At 29.7% G+C, this 26728-nt stretch overlaps 2 protein-coding genes across 6 annotated transcripts in view; one reads left to right on the top strand and one right to left on the bottom strand.

Moving 5' to 3' along the window:
* The window catches only part of LOC142329173 (uncharacterized), a 36002-nt gene extending 25664 nt beyond the window's left edge, over positions 1-10338 (bottom strand). The window contains exon 1 of the mRNA XM_075373560.1: positions 9944-10338. Coding sequence (XP_075229675.1) covers positions 9944-9976 — 33 coding nt within the window. The 5' untranslated portion in view covers positions 9977-10338. The remainder of the gene's footprint in view (positions 1-9943) is intronic.
* Positions 10339-10430: 92 nt separating this feature from the next.
* The window catches only part of LOC142329410 (DDB1- and CUL4-associated factor 11), a 55567-nt gene continuing 39269 nt past the window's right edge, over positions 10431-26728 (top strand). For 2 of the 5 annotated variants that reach the window (XM_075373994.1, XM_075373992.1), the window contains exons 1-3: positions 10431-10735; positions 23348-23504; positions 25511-25612. In XM_075373994.1, the coding sequence (XP_075230109.1) occupies positions 10620-10735; positions 23348-23504; positions 25511-25612 (375 nt within the window). In that variant the 5' untranslated portion in view covers positions 10431-10619. Of the gene's footprint in view, positions 10736-10903; positions 11056-23347; positions 23505-25510; positions 25613-26728 lie in introns of those variants that run through there. The other 3 variants (XM_075373995.1, XM_075373997.1, XM_075373996.1) reach the window with 3 other exon arrangements.

The following is a 26728-nucleotide window of genomic DNA, read 5'->3' on the forward strand; positions in this document are numbered from 1 at the left end:
GAGGTAGAGTGTGTATACGAAGAGATTGATGAAGCAATTAAACACGTAAAAGAAGATGAAAATTTAATAATAGTTGGAGATTGGAATGCCAGCAATGGAAAAGGCAAGGAAGGAAATATAGTGGGTGAATACGGGCTGGGCAAAAGGAATGAAAGAGGGGACTGACTTATAGAGTTTTGCACGAAGTATAATTTAGTAATTGCCAACACCCAATTTAAAAATCATAATAGAAGAATATACACTTGGAAAAAGCCAGGCGATACTGCAAGGTATCAGATAGATTATATCATGGTTAAGCAAAGATTTAGAAATCAACTCGTTGACTGCAAAACTTACCCTGGAGCAGACATTGATAGCGACCATAATTTGGTGATAATGAAATGTAGATTGGGGTTTAAAAACCTGAAGAAAAGGTGTCAGATGAATTGGTGGAATTTAGAGAAGCTTTAGGAAGAGGAGGTAAAGAAGATTTTTGGGGAGGACATCGCAAGAGGTCTGAGAAAAAAAGATAAGGTAGAAGATAAGAAGAATGGGAGAATGTTAAAAAGGAAATTCTTAAATCAGCAGAAGCAAACTTAGGCGGAATAAAGAGAACTGGTTGAAAACCTTGGGTTTCAGACGATATATTGCAGCTGATGGATGAATGTAGAAAATATAAGAATGATAGTGATGAGGAAAGTAAAAGGAACTATCGGCAATTAAGAAATGCTATAAACAGGAAGTGCAAACTGGTGAAAGAAGAGTGGATTAAAGAAAAGTGTTCAGAAGTGGAAAGAGAAATGAACATTGGTAAAATAGACTGAGCATACAGGAAAGTTAAGGAAAATTTTGGGGTACATAAATTAAAATCTAATAATGTATTAAACAAAGATGGTACACCAATATATAATACGAAAGGTAAAGTCGATAGATGGGTGGAATATATTGAAGAGTTATACGGAGGAAATGAATTAGAAAATGGTGTTATAGAGGATGAAGAGGAAGTTGAGGAGGATGAAATGGGAGAAACAATACTGAGATCTGAATTTAAGAGAGCATTAAAAGATTTAAATGGCAGAAAGGGTCGTGGAATAGACGGAATACCTGTAGAATTACTGCGCAGTGCAGGTGAGGAAGCGATTGATAGATTATACAAACTGGTGTGTAATATTTATGAAAAAGGGGAATTTCCGTCAGACTTCAAAAAAAGTGTTATAGTAATGATACCTAAGAAAGCAGGGGCTGATAAATGTGAAGAATACAGAACAATTAGTTTAACTAGTCATGCATCAAAAATCTTAACTAGAATTCTATACAGAAGAATTGAGAGGAGAGTGGAGGAAGTGTTAGGAGAAGACCAATTTGGTTTCCGGAAAAGTATAGGGACAAGAGAAGCAATTTTAGGCCTCAGATTAATAGTAGAAGGAAGATTAAAGAAAAGCAAACCAACATACTTGGCGTTTATAGACCTAGAAAAGGCATTCGATAACGTAGACTGGAATAAAATGTTCAGCATTCTAAAAAAATTAGGGTTCAAATACAGAGATAGAAGAACAATTGCTAACATGTACAGGAACCAAACAGCAACAGTAACAATTGAAGAACATAAGAAAGAAGCCGTAATAAGAAAGGGAGTCCGACAAGGATGTTCCCTATCTCTGTTACTTTTTAATCTTTACATGGAACTAGCAGTTAATGATGTTAAAGAACAATTTAGATTCGGAGTAACAGTACAAGGTGAAAAGATAAAGATGCTACGATTTGCTGATGATATAGTAATTCTAGCCGAGAGTAAAAAGGATTTAGAAGAAACAATGAACGGCATAGATGAAGTCTTATGCAAGAACTATCGCATGAAAATAAACAAGAACAAAACAAAAGTAATGAAATGTAGTAAAAATAACAAAGATGGACCACTGAATGTGAAAATAGGAGGAGAAAAGATTATGGAGGTAGAAGAATTTTGTTATTTGGGAAGTAGAATTACTAAAGATGGACGAAGCAGGAGCGATATAAAATGCTGAATAGCACAAGCTAAACGAGCCTACAGTAAGAAATATAATTTGTTTACATCAAAAATTAATTTAAATGTCATGAAAAGATGTTTGAAAGTGTATGTTTGGAATGTCGCTTTATATGGAAGTGAAACTTGGACAATCAGAGTATCTGAGAAGAAAAGATTAGATGCTTTTGAAATGTGGTGCTATAGGAGAATGTTAAAAATCAGATGGGTGGATAAAGTGACAAATGAAGAGGTATTGTGGCAAATAGATGAAGAAAGAAGCATTTGGAAAAATATAGTTAAAAGAAGAGACAGACTTATGGCCACATACTAAAGCATCCTGGAATAGTAGCTTTAATATTGGAAGGACAGGTAGAAGGAAAAAATTATGTAGGCAGGCCACGTTTGGAATATGTAAAACAAATTGTTAGGGATGTAGGATGTAGAGGGTATACTGAAATGAAATGACTAGCACTAGATAGGGAATCTTGGAGAGCTGCATCAAACCAGTCAAATGACTGAAGACAAAAAAAAAATTTACCAGATTTTAGATAATTGTAAATTAAAAGCAATTATTGAAAATTTATTATAAAATTAATCAGCTATAAAAATTATAACTTCAATTTTTTAAATATACTTTAAACTAAAATTATTATAAGTAACTTGTATTTTAATTTTGTTATAATTTATTTTCAAACCTACATTTTTATTTTCGAAGAGCCGTTCAATACTTCATAAATTGCATAGAATCAAATGAGAACTGACAGTTTAAATTTGTTAAGTGGATTGTTATTGAATGCACGTGAATACATCTTAAAATTCATGTAAAATACTCTGTATATTTTTTAATACACTTTAAAACGTTATTTCAATAAATAATAATATAATATAATATTCTCAATAAGCGCGCAATTCTAAACACGATCGCAGCGCTGCCTACCGGATCCAATTGTAAACGTTAATCATCCCAAGATCAATAAAAAAAAAATTTCTATGGGATCAAATTGTGAATCTAAACCATTCTCGAATCAACTAATCACACTCACAAAATCAGTCCAGCCGTTTAGGAGGAGTTCACATACACACGGATAGAAGAAATATATATATATATTTTTTGCATTCCCCATTATTTATATATTGCCCACGATATCAATGTGGCTTCACCCACAATATTTTTTTAATAGCAAACTTATGTATTTATAAACAAAAATTATTTAATCAAGACATTTTTTTTAGATTTTCATTAAATCACTGGCAGCATGTTTTTGTTGAACGAACAGAGTTACTGGGCTTTTAGACGCCAGCATTATTATAAAAATAATGCTTAATTCGGACGAGGCGTCCCAATCTGCTACGGGGAAGACACCTACCATGTGACATTACCGTTCGCTACACCACCCCCTCCGTTCCAAGCCCTGATGGGCTTTACCGGAAGTCGTCTTTAGACCTCCTAACTGATTATATCTCACAGTCATCAGCCAGGCCTCGGTCGACGTGTCTCGGCAGACATTTGTATCAGTAAAATGCATATTAAATTTCGCCTTCATGTAGGCTTCAAACGGACATCTTCACATCCAACCTAACATGATTCCCTCAAACTAACTGACCAAAACCGCGAACCCCGTGCCTAGTCCAGCATCGTTCGTGACTGTGAGTGCCTCAGAAAACGAACGAGTTTAAAGTTAAATCAGTGCTACACTCACACCAATCAAAATTATGGCTTACGCAACATAGAAATTCAGACCTATACCCAAATAAGTCACCTAACAAGGGGGAAGTCTACCCGAATCACCCAGCAGTGATTCGGGAGACATCCTAGTGGTGACTTGTAATGTATCGGTCGAGACTGATCTATAGTACATCGCTATTCTCAGCGCCATCTTGCGCTGTACACGTTCAAGCAATCGTCTTTTTCTGGCTGGTACAGCGTACAATAAACAGGAGTTTGTCACATGACCATATAACTTTCTCTTCTCAGAGTGAGGCCCTCCAACATTATGGAGTCGAGTCAGTTTGTTCACCAGTGTTTCAGTTTTATGGGAAATCTACTTAATGTGATGGGCCTGTCTCATATCCAACCAGACCCCAAGATATAAGGCCTGGTGCTGTGTCTGTATCCCCTACCTTAATGCTTACTAGCATTTCCTTCTTCTGGCCATTAGAATAGCCTGAGTTTTCTGTGATGAAAGTCATAACCTGGCCTCGCCCAGCCAGATCTCAATCTGAATGATAACTTCTTCGGCTCTACTAACCATCTCTGCCTCTGATTTCACCGACACAACCAATGCCCCAGGTTGTTGGTGAAGGCGAACACATAGACGCCATTCTCAGAATACCATCAAATGCAATGTTCCATAATAAGGGACCTAATATAGGTCATGATGAAATGTTAGCTACTCGCACCTTATTGGTATATTAACCATCTGTCACTTAAGTATGCCTCATGTGTCTCAAGTATGGGAAAATGACCCAGTCATCCAATGATCTACGTATGAATTCCCATTTCAGGGAATTGAAAGCATTTGAGATACCGAAGAGGACCACAAATGGAATCAGTCTGGTCCTCCATGTCCTTGAGCTGCGATATCCTCTCTTTCCCAAGAGATGAACGCTTGGGATGTCCAAAAACCAGACAAAATCATATTAAATGATCACAAGCTTCTGACATCTCAATAAATTAGTTTCCACTACATTTTACATGATGTTTATGGCTGTAAAAAAGCTTTTTGCTTTGTTTGCACTATGTTTGTTAACAGTTAACCAAAAACAACTGAATTCTTCTCATGGGTGTTTGGACTTATTAAACTGATTCTGCTGCGTTTCTTTGATGTTTTATAACAGAAGATGAAACATGGATTCACCATTATATGCCAGAGACTAAACAGTGTATAGGAACTGGTGAAAAAAAACAGGATAAAGAAAGTGAAAACTATTCCCTCTGCAGGAAAAGTCATGGTATGTTTTTTTTAGGATTTTCATGGTGTGTGTTCGTCGACTACCTGGAAAAAGGCAGGACCATCACCAGGGAGTATTGCACTTTACTATCAGACTGATTGAAGGGTGCTATTCAGGCTAAACATCCACATTTGGCCAGAAAGAAAGTGCTTTTTCACCATGATAATTTGCCTGCAGAGACATCAAGTTATTGATGCAAAACTTCATGACCTATGCTTCTACATTTGCCAGATCTGGGTTCCTGCGATTAATTCTTCTTCCCAAATCTTAAGAAATGGCTCACTGGACAAAGATTCACTTCAAATAATGAAGTAAAAGTTTAGACACACACTTATTTTGCAGAGTTGGACATATCACATTTTGCTAAGAGTTGGAAAGTCATTGGTCTAAATTTGTTGAATTGCAAATTGAGTAAGTTAAAAAACAAAAAAAATTCTGAAAAATTTTGTGTTTTCTGAAAGCCTGAGAATTTCAGATTCTCATAATCACTTTGACTCATTGAAATGCAATTTGATACTGTTTGGACTTTTGACTTTTTTTAATGATATACAAAATAAAAGTGTTTTACTTGTTTACAATTTTGTAGTTCTCCATTTTCTGATTTTTATTTAGCATCTGTTTTCCTTTTATTTGAATGCTAATGATGTGCCAAAATATTTTTGTTCTTGTTGCCAATGTGCAATTTAATGGTAAAAGGTTTTTTGGATTTTTATATCTTTGGTAATAGTTATGTATAAAATTTTCTGATAATAAAGCAGGGAAAAAAAGTGGCACACATTTCAAGGTATTTCATGAAATTTTTATTTCGTGATGGAATTCCATATATCAAAAAATTATAAATAAAATTTTGTTTAGATTAAATTATTCATGCTTTGGTAATATTTAATTATTCATAAAAATTGTAAATGCTGTAAATATAAAACTTTATTCCATTGAATTTTGATTTTCTTTTTAACTACAAAATAATAAATTTTCAACTTTTTGTTTTATATTTTTTTGTTACACAAAATGTTATCAATTTCTGTTAAAAATATTTTAATTAACAATGAAAATCTGTTCAACAATAACTGGTTCTTTCATACGTAAAATTCTGTTTTTAAAATTTTTATTAACATTTACATCAAGCAGATGAATATTAAACATTAGTTGATAACATGAGTTTTGCAGTCTATTTAATCTAAAAAAATACCAAGAACTGCATATGTAACCTGACTGCTAAATAATCATAAGCTACAATTATAGAATTAGAAAATAAAAATTTTTATTTTCAACACTGACAACCATGTGTATCTTCCTTTAGCGAGTACATATACTGCATACAATTCATTGTTTCTTGATAGTAGGGTTACATTAATTTTTTGTTTTATGCTATGTGTCTCAGTCTTTCTTATGGCACTTGAGGTATAAAAAGTACTAGTCTGTGTTGTTTTCTTTGATGGTAACGATGTTTATTGTACAATCAGTCCTTGTAGTGAACAGAGAGAAGTTGTCACTTGTAGAGTTCATCATATGGATTTCAGTGGACTTGGTGTGTAATTTTGCACCAGTAGGCTCAGTAAAAAAGGCAACAGAAGAATCTTTTACTGCAACTAAGAATCTCATCGGATTTTACATCCGATGATTTACTTCATTCACGAGAAGTTTCATTACAATGTGCTGTATGACTTATTCATTCACTACATTGTACACAATGTTCTTTATGAGTGACTTGCTGTTGTTTAATGTTGCTTTATACCAGTGCACCATACAGTAATAGCTGACACTTGTATCTTATGTGTACAACCAACAGAATGCACAGGAATCTCCATTTATACTCTAGTCTAACAAAAGTCCCGAATTGATGTAAACGTCCCATGCATTATTATTGCTAACTAATCTCTAGAAATATAATATAAAAAAAATATATATGTAACATAATGTTAATAACATCATAAGGTAATGTATGATTATATTTGCAATTTAAGAAGGATAAGTCAGCTTGGCGTTACCCAGTAGGCACCTCAGCCTGCTGGGCTTATTATGCTACCTAACATAGGACAAGAAACAGAGTTTACAGATAGTACTCCAATAAGTAATATTAATTATATACTGACTTTATAGGTCCTGGCATTCTCAGCCTGGACCTTCCGGATCAGATCTACACCTACATAAACTGATTTGTGGAGAAGGGATCAAAGATACAGAAAGCGGTTAGTGATGAGAGAAAAAATTATCTACCCACGAAGAACTGCAGCACAAGATAAACAACTTCACTTGGAGAATAGCTTGAGGTTTCATCCAGGCAGTTTGCTTGATTCCCACTCAATGTTCCTCAAGAAATTGAGATACCTTTATTGTAGAATCATAATGTTACTGATCAATTAGTTTGAATTACTAATTCAAATATGAGTTGCAAAAAATTACTTTTCCTCCAGTTCATGACCATTTGGATTTAGGATTATATGCAATATGGAGATATCTGATGACTATTAACTGTTTCACTAGATGCATGGTGTAAGTTAATTAGAATACATGAAAGCACTAATAAAGAATAAATTCAACATATTTGAACAGTATGAAAGATACACACTAAATTTGAAATTAACACGTTAAACAAATACAACAGATATCAAATACACAGTTCAATCATATAGTGAAAGGGTTTCCTCAAGATAGACACTGTTGTAAACAGTGCTTACCATGAAAGAAAGTGCTATAAAATAGGCCCAGAAATTTGAAAAAATTGTTTTCAGGAAACTTAAAATCAGAATTTGATAAAGCTTTAAAATATTTAATCAAGAAAAGATAGGAAAATATGAAATACCATCAAATTTACTTAGCCATTTAGGTGAACTATGTGCAAGAAATTAGAGAAGTTACTTTAACCCTTGGAAAGGGTACTGTGAAATATATCCCACTATACATATTCGTTTTTTTTGACATTATGTAGATGCTGGCAAGAAAGAATTTCCTACTCTTAGTAATACCTTTTCAGCAAAGCTTTTTGGCTCTACTGCATCAACTGTTTGGTGAGTTTATTTTTCCTTGAATTGAAATAAATGTTCTATAGTCTGGAGTGATCTATACTTATTCAAATAAGTACTCTTCAAAGCATTCTATCTTTATTTTAACTGATGTATATGTTTGATGAACTCATTATGCATAATCTTTTTCATCCATTGTATTATAAACCTACATGATTATTAGGTAAATGATTAGAACCTGAAGTAGAGAATGTTTGTTATATTAGTGAGGGTGAATCTGTGTAATATTCAGATAACAATCGTAAATTTGAATAAACAAGAGTGCACTAATAGCAGATCCCATTTTATATCAAAGCAATGTTAATAAGGAAATTTAGTGAATGGTGAAAATTTACAGGTATGAAGTGCAATGGGTTTGGCGTAAGTTTATTTATTTAAATATAATTACCAAAGTGAGATTAAAAGATATACTAACATACAATAGAAAATAGTTGAGATAAATTACAGCAGAAAGGAAGTCATTAAATATTTCACACAGTCAGACATTTATACATTAGTAGGAATATTCTATTTGATTAGCATGCAAAGTGAAAATTACACAAATTTATTACTGTTGTGGATAAAGGACAGATCTGGTATGAATATTATAAAAGATTTATTTTTTTTTTGAGTTGACAATTAAGGCTCAAGAATTGCAAAATCAAAATTGTGTAAGCATTTAAATTGATTTTTATTTGAGTTCATAAAAAATTGTAAAGATAGTGAATATACAAATATAATAGTACATAGTAAACATGAATTGTTCCGAGACTGATGCACTTTGACACAGTATATGCTAAAAAACCAGTAAGACTTATATTCAACACTGTCTAATCAATTGTTGTGCATGTTATGATTAAAAAAAAAAATACTCTGGAAATTATATACAAAATAATAAAACAATTTGTACATATTTATAAAAAACAGAACATTTATATAGGAAGAACGTAATACCTTACTCACCCCTTAGTTAAAATAAAAGCAGTACCCGTTTGACAATTAATGAAATAAGAAATTTAAATATTGTACAGCTATCATAACAGTTAGATATCTCACGTGTAAATATAATTATAATAACAAATAGAACTGGTTCATGTAGATTATTGAAGTTAACTGCAATTTTAAGTACAGTTTTACTGCATGCTATAAGCACTAGTAAATGCTATAAGCACTGGTCATAGAAGTCAGCATCTTTAAAAAAAAAAGGAAAAGAAATTAATGGATTAATAGGCCATTAAGAGGTAGATGTACTAAATGATGCCAAATTAAAATAAAATGATTTATGTAAAAAAAAAAAAAAGTATAAGAGTGGCCTTAATTACTCTTATAAGCAATTTAATTGATTTTACATCATTTACCTTCATCCTGTTCACAAACAGTACTTGCCAAAAAAACTTTGCTAAAGCTGCTTGTTCTATGGTTCTTTACATTTATTGCAGCCAAAAAAAAGACTGCGACAGGTAATGAATGCATCAAATTAATGAATTCCATTCTATGGGATATATAATATACCCAGTAGGTAATATTTGCTGGTATCTGACATATTTAGATGTCAGGTTTAAAGATGTTTATAGGAAGTAATAAATGTTAAAAATGGGTTGCATTCATAAGAACAGGTAAGTAGGTCTAAGTCAAGGAAAATAAAAAGCCTGTGCAGAAATTTATGCTGGAATAAGAGCTATGTCTGTATTTAATTAATTCATCCAGGCGCGCTTAGTAAAATCGTAGTAAAGAAGTAGTGGTCAGGGGAGGTGAAGTTTACAAGAAATAAAGTGGTTAATTTTTTAAAACGTAGTATTAAATAAAATTAATTGAGGAATACAATGAATGGAGAAATGTAATAAATCAGTCAGAAGGATGAAAAAAAAAGGTTACCGAATTTTAATAACATTTCTAGAAAGAACGGTAAATGTGCATACACATACTTTATTTGCATATTGAAAATGCCGTGATGGTACCTAGACTAAATGCAGCTGATAGTAGTTGAACCGGAGTGCTCACTCACCTTCCTGTACATATATGGAACGAGGCAACACATTTTATCCTATCCTGACAAATGTCAACATACAGATTTAATTTAACATCTTTTACCTAGTTAGCACTTTGGAAAATTTAATTTTAAGTTACACAATATTACCGTTACGTTAATTTTATCTTGTATTCGTAATATGAATTATAGTGTTGTATTGAGGTTGGCATTTTGGAAAATTTAATTTAAGTTACACAATATTATCGTTATTAAGGTGAATTGATAATACGAATTAACTTCGTATTGTACCGTACAAACAATACTGTACTGAAAGCGAAATGCATCGTACTTTTGTTACGATGATGTAAATATTTACAGGAGGTGTCTTACATTGCAATACATTACGTTGAATGGGAGCCTTTTTCGAGAGACAGTGGTGGGAACTGATAAATAGAAATGCTCCCACTCTCGGAAACGTTACTTTTTTGAGACCTTTGTGAGTGGCTCCAAGCACTACACTGGTGGTCGGTAACCAGTCTTTTCTATCTGTGTGGCTGTGTCAGTTGTAATTTACTTTTTGATTTGAGGTTAAGATTTCATTGAATTATATTGTTTAGGTTATATTTCAATTATATGTTTTGTAGTGAATAATACCAATCGAACAATAGCACTTTACTTTTCCTTGTATTGTTGTTATTTTTACTTCGTCTTTATGGGAACGTCTCCGTCGCATAGGATGGAAGATCGTGATAATAGGTCGGACGATTCGTTAGGTTCGCAAGAACAGGAATCTGAATTGACAGCCATTTTGCGTTTTCTTATTAGAAGGTTAGATATTTTATGCATTAATTACAATTTTATTATAAATTTACTCGATACCATTAGATCAAATTGTGTGGTGAAATTGTTTTGGTCTTTTGAAAATCAACTGTTAAATGCGTTGCATATTAATATCATGTGGGGAATACACCAATTAGTAATCAACTTTTTAAGTTTTGCAAATTTTTATGTGAAAGTATAACAAACGAATATTGTAGTTAGACCAAATTACTACATTTTAAATGTTCGTAGTTATCAGTTTAGTAATAAAGAGGAGGTTTTTTCAGTTAGATAAATGTTAGCAGCAGCATAATGCCATTACATCGAAGGTATGTTGACATGAAGTAGTAGTAATTTGTTGATCTATTTAAATTTAGGAATTGTTGAACTCTGAATCTTGTAAAATAAGTTCCAATTCATTCTCGATCTTTAATATTAAAACCCCATCTTCAATATTATGCAATCATTTAATTTTTAACCTCATTTTTATTAATTTTAGTTCTATGATTTTAAATTTTCGTTATTGAACTTAGAAAGCGACCTGTTTTGCATTTAAATGTTCGCTGTTGTCGGTGGGAATAAGTAAATGATTGTTTATAAATAAATAGTTTTGCTTTTGTGAATTGCTGATACTGTGCGTAATAAAATATTATTTTTTATTTCGTTACTTTTAAAACCAGTAGGATTGTAATTTTATAATATTTGTATCCATGTAATTGCATATGGTTGTTAATTAAAAACATTGATTATCTAAAAAAGTAAAACTGTTAACAATTTTTTGTTGTTTTTTTGGTAATGTTAACAATTTGTACCACAGGTTTCAAGTTTTCTGTAGTTGGTGAAGTAGATTAAAATCGTTAATTATTTATCATTACTTACCTCTGTCAGATTTTTACTTGTTTGAACTTGTCCTATTTGTATTCTGATAATTTGTATAGAAAGAAAATTCAAGGACTTTGATTATTCTTTTTCTATTCTTTGGGTAATAAAACTTAAATGTAATTCACATGCCTCTTGCCTACTACCTTTGTCAGTTGTTCACTTGCTTACTCTTAAATGAATTTGTTAGTGTTTCAAATGTTGGCTACACTGGAAAAAGTTTATTAATACTAGTTCCTACTATCAGCAACCTAACTTTTTAGTCTTTGTTGTGGCCACTAGAAAAAAAACCTACTGGTTTATTTATTATATGTTGCCTTTTCCAGAATGTCCTTTTCCCTTTTCTGGGTGTATTCTATACATTTGTCTTACATCATTTGACCTTCCAGTTTTTTATTTTTTTAACAGATTATTTTTATGAGTATAGTACAACCATTTTTTAAACCTGTTGTATCATTTTTACAAATTGTGATATAAGTGTAAATATTAAATTATATTAATACATTAATAACATGTTATTGGAATTTTTCACCACTCACATTTTTTTTTCTGAAATATTATCCTTTAAATTTTAACATCATAATTGCAGTAAATTAAATTACCATATTAGTTATGTGAAATTTAACACTGCCTTTTAAATTGCCTAAATGTACATTATGGAAGAATTAATTATGGTATATATGTGTAATTAACATTTAATTTTAATTGCACTAAATTGTTATTTTGTGATGAACATATTTTGTCCCAGTGATATTTCACTAGTATTAATTGATTGTATGTAAATCACTATTCTTTGTTATTTGGGATCATTCCAGAGAAAATCAAGTTTTAAATTAATTAGTTGCATGACCATGACATCTCTTTTTTCATATTTATACCATAAAAATCTAAATATAAGAGAAAGTAAAATCTGTTTACAAAATTATCATTCCTCAGAATTTTTTAATTTATAGGAATTTTAAATTTTCAAAATTCTTAGTTTTTACAAATTGCATTTGTTTTGAATATAGTATAAGTCCTCGCTGCTCTAGTCAATTAGCAATAAGTTTTTTTTTTGAGTTATGACGACCTGTTCAGATGCTAACCCATTCTGTGGAGAAAGATTAGGGTTAAGGTTACAATTAAAGTTATAGTTAAAGTCAAGGTTAGAGTTTTTGAAGAGAGAAATAAAACATAAACTAACCTCAATAGTTGTCAGAGTCAGACTTGGAGATAGCCATTAAAGATGATTGGCTGCACTCTTCATAAGATGATCCTTCATATGCATGTATAATAGCAAGGCACAGGTGGAGTAGTCCCTCTGTAGTGACTATATTTCAGTTTAAACATAAATTCAGGCATGTGACCTACAAGATTGTGTTAAATATTACTATACATTGGTAATTTATTCCTAACCTCTCTACTAAAGGCTCTCTACTTAATCTTAACTCTAACTTTAACTCTAACCCTTTTCCACAGATTGGATTAGTATCTGAACAGGTTACGATGACTCATAAAATTGATAGCTATTTACTAGAGTGCTGATAACGCAGTGTGGACTTTGACTTTGCATGGGTCACCCAATGTCCAAACCTGCTTTCTGAGATTTAAATTTTGTGTTTTCCTGATCCTAAGCCTATCTATGATCGTATATTAAAGAATGAAAATAATTGAATTTGATCAAGTAAGTGCTCAGAATTACCAAAGATTAAAATTTAGTATTGAACTTCATTTCATGAATAACTCCAGAAAATTTAATTTTGTTACTTGACACCTTGGTAAGTTATAACACCTTAAATATATATAAAAATGCCAGTGATATTTTGTGCTGATAAACATAATTTATAAATAATTTACAGTTCATGATAATTAATAATTGTTTTAAAAAGATTTGTACTGAAATGTTATTTTAACCACATGTAAATAATGATTAGTTTAATCCCTACGTATAATTTAATAATAATTTGTTCTGTATTTATTAGTAATAATATGATTATTTTTATTGTTATCTTCTGGATGAATAATTAATTTGCATGTATGAACGAACTGGATATTGCTTGCATAACTTTGTTATACCATAAAGAATTGTATGGCTGTGAGTAGAAGACCCAGACCTATATAATATTTTCATGAAGCAGTATTTTTCTGTCATCTGTGGTAATGTACAAGAAACTGAAGTAGTGAGTTTTTGATGTTTTTAAATAATTTCTAAAATTGTAATGAATCATGTGTTTTAATTTTATAGTGGCCATTTGGCATTAGATTTACAGTTTTATTTTTTCTATTTGTGTCCATTGTAGCTTTTTTTGTATTTTAATGTCATAAAATAAGCAAACGTGCAGTGCTTAGTAGGCATTAGTGCAGGAAACTGATTTTTTACATCATACAGCATTTCTTCTGAAATCAAAATGTTTTAATGAATTTAGTCAAAAAAAAAAAATTTCTGTAATTGTGTGTATCAAAAAAAAATCATGGAAAAAATGTTTGATTAAATATAATTTTCTTTTTAGTGCATAAAAACTAATTATGCTTGTTAGATGTTTGTATTTTATTATTGATTTGATACTACCAGTGTCTTTTCAGTAGAGGTAGGATTTCTGCTACCCTTTAACTCACATCAAGCATACTGCCATTTTGATGAAGCATTCTTTTGAATTTCTCAATAGCATGATTAGAATTGTATAGTTTAGATATGCATCGATATCATTCTAAAGTGGGAGTTTCAACAGCCTGTTCAAATTGTTTGCAAACCATGTTTGTGAATGGTATGACTACTAGAGTACTGCTGTTGGGAGGATCACAAGTTTCTCTGTCAGAACATATTTAGTATTGAAATTGATATGATTTTGTATGCCTCAAGAATAAAATTCATGTCCTGTAGAGTTGTAACATTGAATAGGTGCTAATAACTCTTATTTTGAGCAATTTTTAATTTTGCAAACATATTTTTCCAAGGAGTTCTAATAACAAGATTAAACTTTCAATCTAATTAATTAGTTTTTAGTGAATTTCATTTTTGTAAATTTTGGTATTTCTATCTGCTCCCCATTTTGAGGTGTGGGGTTCAAAAAGCAAATAAATATCTCTTGAAGGGGGAAGCATTTTTTTCTTGCAGTTTGTCAGGAACAGTTCTATAATCAGCGAAAAATAATTGGTGTTATTACTGCTAAAAATGTTCAATATCCAAATTAGTATTTTTATAAAAATGTGCTACAATTAAAACAGTTTTTGTCGAATGGGTTTTAATTAGCTAGAACTGATTAAAAGAAGCAGTTAACTAGTTCAGGATAAAGAGATGTCAATTGTTTTTGGATCATCAGAATATCTTTTATGATTGAAAAGGTATAGAAGTTTTTTTAAGTAAGTGTATTTTGTAAAGTGTGATTTGAAATTTCCTAAACTTATTGTTGGGAAATTAGAGAAAATAAAAACTTTGTAAAGCTTGTGATATAGATTTTATCTTCTTTTGTGTGTAGTGATTTTAATAGTGAAAATGTGAAAAAATTTGGAATAGTTGTCTAAAAGATAACTATTCCAAATTATGTTTTGAACAAAACATGAAGTAAGATATTGGAGTTATTGTGCAATTCTGTAAAAAAAACTATAGGATATGGTAGTTGATTTTGATTGTGATTTCGTTATGAACCAACAGTTACTGAATAGGCAACAACCTCTTCTATTAAAAATGTGAACAGTCCAGTGAGTGTTGTGATGGATGTGAAAATACTGTGAAAAGTTTTATGGATTTATCTTTGTTGCAATGATAAAATGATAAACTACATGATTGCAGTGCCAAAAAAATGTCTGGACTGTAATTGTGTTAACGGCAGTGAAGTCATAAGATCTGACCATTGCTATTTTATTTTGTTGCAGTACATAGACTCAATTCTTCAGATGGATTAATTTTTATTGCAAATTTAATTTTGGCTCAATAATATCTGGTTAAAAGGTGACATTGGTTTTGATTCTTAACTAATGAGGGAGTGATTACAAAGAATAAAACTTAACACATTTATAAAATGATATGATGCAGTATTAAATGTGATTTATTAACAGTATTATTTATTAACTATGAATTATATTATTATTAACCTTATTAATTAACAATACTTAGTGAAATACATTAGTTTGGTATGAAAATAGTTATTGAAGATACCATAAAATGTTGGATGGTGTCAGGTAACGGATAGCAGCCAACATTTATATATTTACCATCCATTCATTATTATATTTCAGTATATAATAATGTGCAAAATATAGAAATCTTAATCATTCAATCAAACTCTAGTAAAAAAAAAAGTTCTGCAGCCAATTATTACAAATGCATGTCAGCTCATAGATTATTCTATTCTGCAGATAGTAATGGGCGGTATGGCAGAATGCCAGATTTTGAATTTCTGGAATCTAATGTTTATTCAGAAGTTAATAAGTTTGACTTAAAAAAAATTGTCATCTTCAGTAGTGGAAACTTAAGCAAACCAGAGTTAGTTAGTTTGAATTTTCACATTTTTTCTCTATTTTCTTTTCTGGTTGCTTGTTAAATATTATATTACAGTTAGTCTATTTATTCATTCTTTTTCAATTTAAAAATTTTTTCTATTATCTTAAACAGTTAAAACAGTATAGAACAAAACATGAAGTAAGATATGGAAGCTATCAGGAAAGGTAGGACATTTTTCGCATGAATCAGTTACTAAATTGTATTATAGTTTTAAAATTTCTGTAAACAATGAGGTTGTCAGAAGGTTGTAGAGAAAAAAGTCTCTATCTACTAGGAATTTTGGACATTAGTATCACTTTTGGTTCTCATGGGAATTTGTATTTTATACATCGTAAATAATTGCCAAGTTATCTTTGAGCAGGGTCCATTGGGATTGAATGAATGCTGTCTTGTTGAGCATTTCCTGCAATTTAGTAAAATTTTTAGTAACTGTATAGATTATGGAATTTGGATGGGACCAATTCTCCACGCATATACAGTTGGGAGTGGTGTTGTGTGACTTTACATTACTGTTTTTTGCATCAGCTACTTTCATTTAGTTTACTTGCATGTTCATATTATAGTGAGTGTTTATATTTAGGATAAATGAAAAATGTGCATTATATTCTATTCAAAACGTAACTTTGTTTTTATAAATGAGTTATATAATGGTGTTAACATTTGAAAACCTTAAACTTAAAAAAAGGATAAATTCCCTTTCGTATGATATTTATAAGCTGTGTGGATGTAAAATTTATTTTATCTAATTGTATGTAACCTAAAAAAGTTGGTCTATCTACCTTCAATTGTAATTAATGTATGGGTTTGAAAGAGTTAAAAAAATGCATGTTGGTTTATGTAAGCTAGGAATCTCATTGTATACAGCTGTTTTACTGTGTGACACTATGAAAATTTTGCTAATTATGTAGATATCTTTACGTTGTTAAAAAACATGGTTCAATGAAAAAAGAAATTCCTGTCTATTATGAGCCAAAATAACAGTTCTTTTAAAATGGCTGGTTATTTAAACTGACCATTTAAAATTTTTAATTCTTAATGACAGATAAAATTCTGTTCTTAGATGTAATTTTTTTTACAGTCTCTCAACGTAGTTTTGGAATAATACTATCAGAAAAAGATTGAAGAATTTTTTTTTATGTATAATTCCTACAAGTTTTCTTTTCGTAAACTGATGCAAAATTATACTGAAAATTATACAAGTTTTAATTTGGATAAAGTGTAAATTTTTAATTTAATGGATGGTAGACTAACAAACTTCTCCTCCTGAAATGATATTCTTTTGTGTTTGAATTATTATGAGAGTTGTGAAGGATAATAGAGATATAATAAACATATTATAATACATGGGTGCATAGTTGACATTAAAGATTTAATTTCTGGGTTAAAATTACAAAATTTGTGTTTTACAAAATTAAATAACTTTTGAATGAGTTAACTGATTTTGCTAATTTATTTTTAAATGTTTGATAATTTACATTTTTTATGTTGGTGTTATCGAATGAATGTATACAGTCATTAAAAATTTATATTTGAAGAAGATGAAAATTTTCTGCAAAAAAAATTTCAGAAACACCTGTTTGTGTAAACAGAGCAGTTACTGTTGAAATTAAAAAAGATTTTCCGATAATTATGTTTCAGTGTTACAGGTGTAAATTAGTGATAGTTCTATTTTTAGAGATTTTGTACTATAAAATCCGAGTTTAAAAATAAATTTTGTATATTATTCACTATTTTCCTGATAGTTTCATTATGGTTTGGAAAATTTAACTTAACCATGATCTCATTATCTGAAAAATTTATTTAACAATTTTAAATAAAATATGAGGAATTCAGGTTAATTATATGCCAAATTTAAGTGCAGTATTATACTTATACTCAAATTATAAACTAATTAAAAAGATGTTTTGGAACAGTAGTGTGTAGATGGACCGACACAAATATCATTCTAAAACATCTTTTGGTACTTACGTATAATACCACCGCAGCTACAGCTTTATTTAAAAACAAAGTAGTCAATCAGATTTCAGTGGCAAATGGGCCGATATAGAGTTTAACATAGATTCAAAACAGTCTCTTTATTAATTTTAATAACTGGTTATTTATATTTATTTATTTTATAAATATAATTTAACCAAACTTAACCTATGTTCGCTTCGCCCGTTAACCTTGACTAATTAACAGGAGTGTTTTGGTTATTTAAATAATAAATAATTGCAATAATTACTGAATTTATTAAATAAATACTCAAAAAATTACGGTGTTAATTAGTCAAGGTTAGCGAGCGAAGCGAGCGTAGGTTAAGTTTGGTTAAATTATATTTATAAAATAAATAAATATAAATAACCATTTATTAAAATTAATAGACTATTCATTTTACACCAAAATCCGATTGACTACTTTGTTTTTAAATAAAGCTGTAGCTGCGGTGGCGTTAATACGTAAGTACCAATCTTTTATGCTGTAGTAATCATAGATTGTAAATTTTGTCCGGTATTTTGTTATGGATATTGAGCATGTGTATTTTTTTGATAAATAAATTATATTTTTTTATTTCATTATTTTTTGTTAAAAATTGTGCTGTAAATTCCTATCACAGTGTCCATTTTTATTTATTTAGTGTAGTCACCTACTCAACATTTTTTTGTGATTTACCTTATTTTTTTCAGATTTAATTTTGTTGATCATAAATTGTCATTAGATTAAACAACCTGTGTATACTGTTATCAGTGACTAGACTAAAACATTTGATTTTATTTAAACAGCTAATTCCCAAATGCACTATTATTCTAAAGGGGAGGTAGAAACAAAAAAAATATTTTCTCAAAAATCCTTTTTTCTGCTTGTAATAGTTCCAATGTTTACTGGTTCCATTGTTGTATTATAACACTTTTATGTTAATGAGATATTCTGTTGTGTAATTAATTTAAACAAAATTTATTACATGTGTAATTTCTTAATATTTACTACAAAAATTAGTGTTTTACAAAATTAAATAACTTTTGCTAGAGTTAACTAACTGATTTTGCTAATTTATTTTTAAATGTTTGATAATTTACATTTTTTATGTTGGTGTTATCGAATGAATGTATACAAATGTATGAATGATTTTTATAGAATGTATTTCTAACCTTATGTGCTATGTACTAAATCATTGAAGTGAGTGTGTTTTTGTGATAGTTGTTTTTTGTAATTATTGCTTTGAAATATGCCTCGTTTCAGCAGTAGACAAATTAAGAGCTGTAAAGGAATTGGAGGTAGACTGAAAAAACTGTCGAAAATATTGATGAATTACAATCGACATCTGAGGGTTGATGTTGCGAAGAAGGTCAAATCTGTGAAATCGCCATCTAGTTCTTTTAAAATAATTTTAAAAAAGTGACCGATAAATATTTGTCAGAATATAACGACGTCTATGAACTCTTAGATATACGTAAACTGTCTAGTATTCTTATAAATAATTTAATATGTAAAAACTGTAAAGTTAGTGGCTTGCAAATAAGATTTACGAATGTGCATGTTGGTGTAGCAACACAGTTTGAAATCTTTTCCTCCCATTGTAATTTTTCTAAAAAACTCTACATCCTGTCATAGTTAGGTAAAGAGCAATGAGCAGGTCAAACCCTGTGTGGAATTTTGAATCTTCTGCAACCACCATCTAAATTTAACAATTATGTTGATATTTTAAGTAAGACCATTGAGACAGTTTCAGAGGATTCTATGACAGAAGCTGTTTTAGAAAATGAAATTTCAGCTGATACATGATAATCCTAGAGATCTGGCAGTAGCTTTTGACGACACCTGGCAAAAGCGTGGTTATCAGTCTATGAATGGAGTAGTTACTTGTACAAATATTGACTCTGGTAAAGTTTTGGATGTTCATGTAATGACAGAATACTGCAATTGTGTTAATAAATTAATGAAGATATCTGTGAATGTAATGTATCCATCCTGTTTGATAAATTATGAAGGCCTCAGCAAAGGAATGAAGCTAAAAGACGTAAGTGAATTATTTAGAAGGTCTTTTAATAAATATAACTACTTGTTATAATCACTACTTGGTATATATATACTTGTTATAATCACTACTTGGTAGTAATTCATGTCCATACAGAAAAGCAGAGGCCGTGGGTAATACAGCTGAGTACAGTCATAAAGATAGAATTCCACATGCAATTCTTAGAGAAATTAAACTTATTTTCAAAGATCTTAGCAACCCTGAACTTCTGATATACTGTCTCCATGGTGGGTTTCAATACGCAAATGAAAATTTCAATCATATAATTTGGATCTGTGTACCCAAAATTATTTTTGTTGCATTAAGTACATTAAAGCTGTGAGTATCGGATGCAGCGGCTACATTTAACAGAGGAAATATTACAGAGTGTGATATTTTGAAAGAATGTGGAATCAATCCAGGAAATAGGACTCTAGACACAATGAAAAATGTGGACTACGACCGTGTGAGATGGGCTGATTCTACAGCTAGTGTGTTTGAAAGATAAGCTAAGAGGCAAAAAAGGCTGCTGAAAAAAGAATTTGATGACACACCTGCACGTGAAGCTGAGATGTATAAAAATTGATCATTTTTGTAGTTTTCCGTAAATTAAATTTTTTGTGGTTTAAGATACATTTTTCTGCAACTAGTGCTTCAATATATCTGAAACTTTTGCAGGTGATTCAGCTATTGCAGTGAATTAAGCTGAGTTTTTTCAAGCTGAAATCTGCATTTTTTAATACAAAAATATAAGAAATTAAAAGTAAGATCCTAATTTTTTTTTTTTTTAGTTTATACAGTAGCTTTTTTTAACCAGATTAACTTATGTTGTATAGGGAAGTCTAAAGAACCTTACGTAAAAATTTGAAACAATCTGTGGTGTGAGTTCTGAGAAAATATTCCTTTTCTTAACATTACATTAGATAGGGAGTCAACCTCCCGTTAAGTGATTGAGTAATGCAAAGTTTTTAAATAAGCCTGGGAAGGATGTTTCTTTGTCAGTTTGAAATCATTACTATTTTAGCCCCTGGTCTGGGATACAAAGCACTTGTATAAAAAATATTTTAAAATGTCATAACTTTATAAAAGTGTATTTCTTAAATTTATTTATTCAGATCAGAGTTTTTTTTTCAGTGTTACGGTTGCTGCAATTTACCAAAATCTATTGGTGATTGTTTTGCAAAACAATAAGTTGGAAAATTTATTCCAGAAATGATTGGTTGAGTTTAATTTGATTTCCTGGTTTATGTATTTTTGAAGACATTAAAATTTTAACTTGATCAGATGAGAAATAATGAACTCCTTTCTTATGTGATGGGTAAAGATTATTGCAACTGTTAATGACTTATTTTGTGATTTAATTTAAACTCGAAAGAAGGTTCTTCCTAATTTTAATAAGAGTTCATTTGTATAAAATTGTGAATCTTACTGTTATAGTAAGTCTTAGTCTAAAATAACATTATTATTCTTTTATTTATTTTTTAATAAAGAAGCCCTATTTTAATTTCACTGAGTGAATTGTTATTGCAATTTCCTTCCCAATAGTGATTAGGTTTAAGTGCAAACTTATTTTACACATAGATTTAGAAATCCCAATTTTAAACTTTTTTTGTTTCATCAGCGTGTGTAATACTGGTTTCAGTATCCACATTAAGTTCTTAAAATCAATTTCTAATTTAGGTAACTCAGGGGTATACAATTTTAATAGTTAATTCATCCTGTCATTAGTGAAATTTACAGTGGGCAGATTATAAACCTCTTTCTCATAGTTATTAAAACTGCAGTGCTAGGTGTATTTGGTGTTTTTATTTCATTCTGTTAGAAACATGTATGTAAACAAAAACAGAAGTAAAATGTCTGAACACTGCATCTGTTCTGACGTTAATAGACATTAAAATATTGATATATAACCAGAGATCTATTAATTTTATTATTGTACAGTTTAAAGAATTGAAGTTTTAAGATAAAATTTTTTTACCAAAGATGTGTTACCTAATTCTAACTAATTATTGGTGTAAGATAGATCAATAAAGTTTATTTTTCTATTGCTCACCTGATTATTTTATCTTTTCCCATTGTACGGTAGTATGGTGCTGAACTATTTGTGAGAGAAATAGTGAGTAATTTTAGAGAAAAAGTAAGGAAGGTCAAATCTGTTGTCATATTACACTGTATTTTTCATATATAATATTAAATCAAACATTAACATCTCTTATCTGTGATGGGTTCAATCACGTTAATTGCAGAAAGCACTTAGTAGCATCAGAATTGGAGCAGGGTGTGTGGAACAGACAGACTTATGGCTGGTAAAATGAATGGTATCGTATTTTTAGTATAAGTAATATTATTATTATTATTTTAGAAATATTAAAAGAGGTTAAAAAATGTATAGACTGTAAAATGCGATTTGTAGGAAAAGGGTCTTAGGTAAAGTCTTTGATTATTTCCCAAACACTTAAACCATCACTTTTACTGATTTTGCAACTGTTGACATATAAATATATCTCATTGTATTATTGTATGAATCATAACTTGGCTGTTAAAATTACAGTTGAGATAATTTACATTATATTATCTTTTTACATCGGTCATTATGAGAATATTGATGTGATGTGTATTTAAAACATCTGCATGAGTAAATGTTGTTTGTACTCTGTATTTTGCTGTTTGTACATGTATTTTGCATGTGTTTTAATTAATATTTAAATTTGATTAGGTTATTTGAAAGAAGTATGGCTGTTTTGGTTCAGAATTATATCCGGTTTATTGGCTGCATTGTATTATCTCAACTCCCCCATGAGGGAGAAAAACACTCGCCTTGTGACATTTTCAGTTGCCACACCACCCTCTCAGTTCCTAGCCGTCATTGACTTTCTTGGAGATCGTCTTCTAGCCCTCTAATTGACACATTCTACAATCATCAGCCGGCCTCGGTTAGATGCCACTGATGTGAATACCTCGGAAGACATTCACATCAGTAAATTCCGCTCTGTCTTAGCCTTCTCTGAATGCATTATATCGTATCAGCTATTTGTGAAAAAAGGGAATTTTTTTCTCTATCTTATATGTCTTTTCTTTCTTTTTAATTTTGTGTTATTTATTGTAAGCGATTTATTTTAACATAATGAATAGATACTTATGATCTGAATTTTGTAAAATAAGTTTTCTATTGTTAATAAATCAATTTTATTTGATTTAATCGTAAATTATAGTTGTACGTATTTTATAGATAATATGTATACATTTTTATTTGTTACCCAGCCCATAGTATTGTTCACAGTGGTCAGGTGCATATAATATCGTCAGATCAGGATGATTCAGATGACATTAATGTTGATGGCGATGATGATGACGATGATGATGAATTCGTTACAGTTACACATCGTCCGAAGATTGATTTTAAACCTGATGCTACAAAAATTAAGGTATGTTTGAATCGTCTTTTTCAATATAGTATTTTTCCTTTAATTAGATTTATTTTGCTATGAATTTTTCCATTATTTATGCTAGAGGTATAATTTTTTTTGTTAAGGAACAGCAGTTACTGCTACATTCCCAGGTGGATATGAATGTTAAAATGTCTGGTTTGGGAGGGATAGGCAATATAGTTTAATAAATGCATAGTACATATGATCGCGTACATGCATGCCAGCTCTTTCTTTATCTCTCTTCATTTTCATGAAACTTAAAATTATGAAAGACCAGCATATTCTGAGGAATATACTCATCAGACATTACTTTTTATAAATAGATCTTTTTAGCCTTATGGATCCAGAAGGAATGCAAAGTACAAACTAACTAACAGTTATTAAATAAATATTTTATTCTGATTTTAGATTGTGCAAATTATGTTGGTGATGAGTAGAAGTGCTACTCCACAAGTAAAGAACAAACATTTGCTTGTATATATTGAGAGAACTCATGCTAAGAACTTGGTCAAAGCAACATAAAAAAATACTTGATTAATTATGAAATAAGAAAAAAAATGAAAAATAAGAAAGAATAGAATTGATTTAAGGCCATAATAATAATTTAACGCATAAATATATAAAATAATAATAATTAAAAACATTTAGATCCTAAAAAAATAAAATAACTTCATAATAAATAACAATTTAGTAGATGTTAATGAAAATTATTTGAGCACACATTATGTACACATTTTATTATTATTTAAAAAGCTCTTTGACAAAGAAATTTGGTTTCTGCAAAAGAAAGTTTTAGATTTATCTTAAATAAACTGGTTGGAAAATCCTTTAAATGGGTTGGCAACAGAGGATAATAATACTCTTTCTCATAAAATGAAGTATTGTGTTGAGTCAGCACAAGAACAGATTTGTTATCTAGTTTTATAGAAATAAATATTGTTATTTTTTGTGATTAAGGTGAAGAGTTGCATTTTATAAATATAAGTTTATGAATAAGCTATGATTTTAAATTTATCAACTATCAGTCTACATGATTCATGTTTACAGTAATTATGATCTGGCGCTGATATTTGAAACCTTTGAATATTTTATGTGGTGATATGTTTCAGATGAATAGATATTTGTAGTAAATAATACACTCCGAGGACAAACTCAGCATTTTATTGACACTTCAAAATAAAACAGTACAGTTTGATTTAATTGCAAATGGGATCAATTTACTGACCGTATGAGAATCTTTCATTAACAAAGCAAATAGAAATTTTATAGTATGTACAACAAATACTAAAATTATGAGTATTATTAATGAGAATTCTATCCATGATTAGCAGTATTATGTATACCGGCAAATGTATTGCGGTAGTTTATTTATATTTAAGATTAGAGATAGTAACAGTCCATCCAGTGAATAATTATTTGCACTGCTAATGTAGAATTTTAGTTCTTTTTAATTAGTTATCTTCATGTTAGGATGCAGTTGTGTCATATCTGAAGAGGGAACAATTAATGATTAGTAAGTATTAAGTGCAAGGGACAGAGGAACTTCTTATGACATTCCAGGTTCTTCATCTTGAAGTATTTATTCGTTCATATATATTCATTCCTGAAAATTTATGTATTAGTACAATACATAAATATAGAAATGTATTTAGTAGATTGCTGTAGCCTATACTATGATAACTTATGAGTATGACTGATCAAAGTGTAGCAATATTCATATTGACTTTAGACTTGGATTAATTTAGTTTGATTTTAGTATTCTTTATAGTTTTATGTTTTTCATAAGAAATCCATACAAATTTCTTTTCATAAGAATATAAACTATTTTGTATCACAATTTTATGGTCCTTTCCTCCCTTAAATAGAGTGTAATTGGTTTTTTTAATCGCAAACAATACAATGTCATCTTTTTGGAATCTGTTGCAGAAGAGAGTTTTTCTTCTACCAAATTTTATATTGTTATTAATAATTGTGTTATTTTTTATTTATTTACTTTGTTACAGAGCAGTGACATAAGCTTATCTACAAAGCAGGCATCTGGTTTGATTCATACCATTTCAAAAAGAAGACCTATAAATTTAGTTTCATTGTTAAATTCTAGAGAGGTATGATTTTACTGTACATTATTGTTTAATTTTATATATCAAGGGAGACCAACAAGCATAGACTTTGAAACAAAGCCTTATCATTTACAGAGAAATTATATTTAGATAACATGTATTTTCTAATAAACACTTGTCATATTTATCTTTACGAACATTATAGCTGTGTATAATAATGTAGATTTCTCTTGTGATTTTTGAGAGGATGATGATGATGATGATGATGATAATAAATAGGTTCATGATCCTGATAATAGAAATCTTTTACAGAAGGCATTTTTCCTAATTTACAAAATTGGTACACCTGAGAATTATCGTCTTGAATGACTTTCAAAATCTGGTTATTTGAAACTGTCAGGAAATAGTAGTCCTCTAAATATTTTTTTTATTTTTCATTATTTATTTATATATATATATATATATATATATATATATATATATACATACATACATACATACACAAATGCGCACGCACGCACACACACACACACACACCCATTTCTACCTGTTGGTGTCGATATTGTAATAGTTTTTACATTAACTTTCCTGTTTGACATCTAACACTTGTTAAATGATTTTATTCAATTTTTATATATTATGTAACTATTAATTTTATTATAATACATTATGTGCTTAATAAATTTATAAATAAAATGCAAATATATGATAATAATTAATGTGAAAATTAATTAGCATCAAAATGCTCAATTAAATAAATTTTTTTTACAACTTAAAGCCTTATAAAATATATATTGTAAAAATTTTATGACAATTATGTGTGTTGTATTAAATTGAATGTGAAAGAAAAACTTTGTTAAATTAAACATTTTCTGTTTAAATAAATTCAGAGTGTCTGTTTTCAACTGTCCTCATCAAGTTTATTTATCAAAATTAATTGAAAGATACATTTTAATGCACAGACATATAAATAGATTGAGCTTATCTATTCAGGAAATAATAATGGTGATCAGTGAATTACTCTGATTTGCAAGATAAAAAATTGTAAACTTGTCATGCTGTAAAGTATTTTCAAAATGAATCTCATTTAATACAGAAATATAGGACAATCAATGTGATAGTATAAAAATCAATGTCAATTTTTTAAACTAATTAATTTCC

The sequence above is a fragment of the Lycorma delicatula genome, chromosome 8, assembly GCF_047948215.1.
Source record: "Lycorma delicatula isolate Av1 chromosome 8, ASM4794821v1, whole genome shotgun sequence".
Taxonomy (NCBI): domain Eukaryota; kingdom Metazoa; phylum Arthropoda; class Insecta; order Hemiptera; family Fulgoridae; genus Lycorma; species Lycorma delicatula.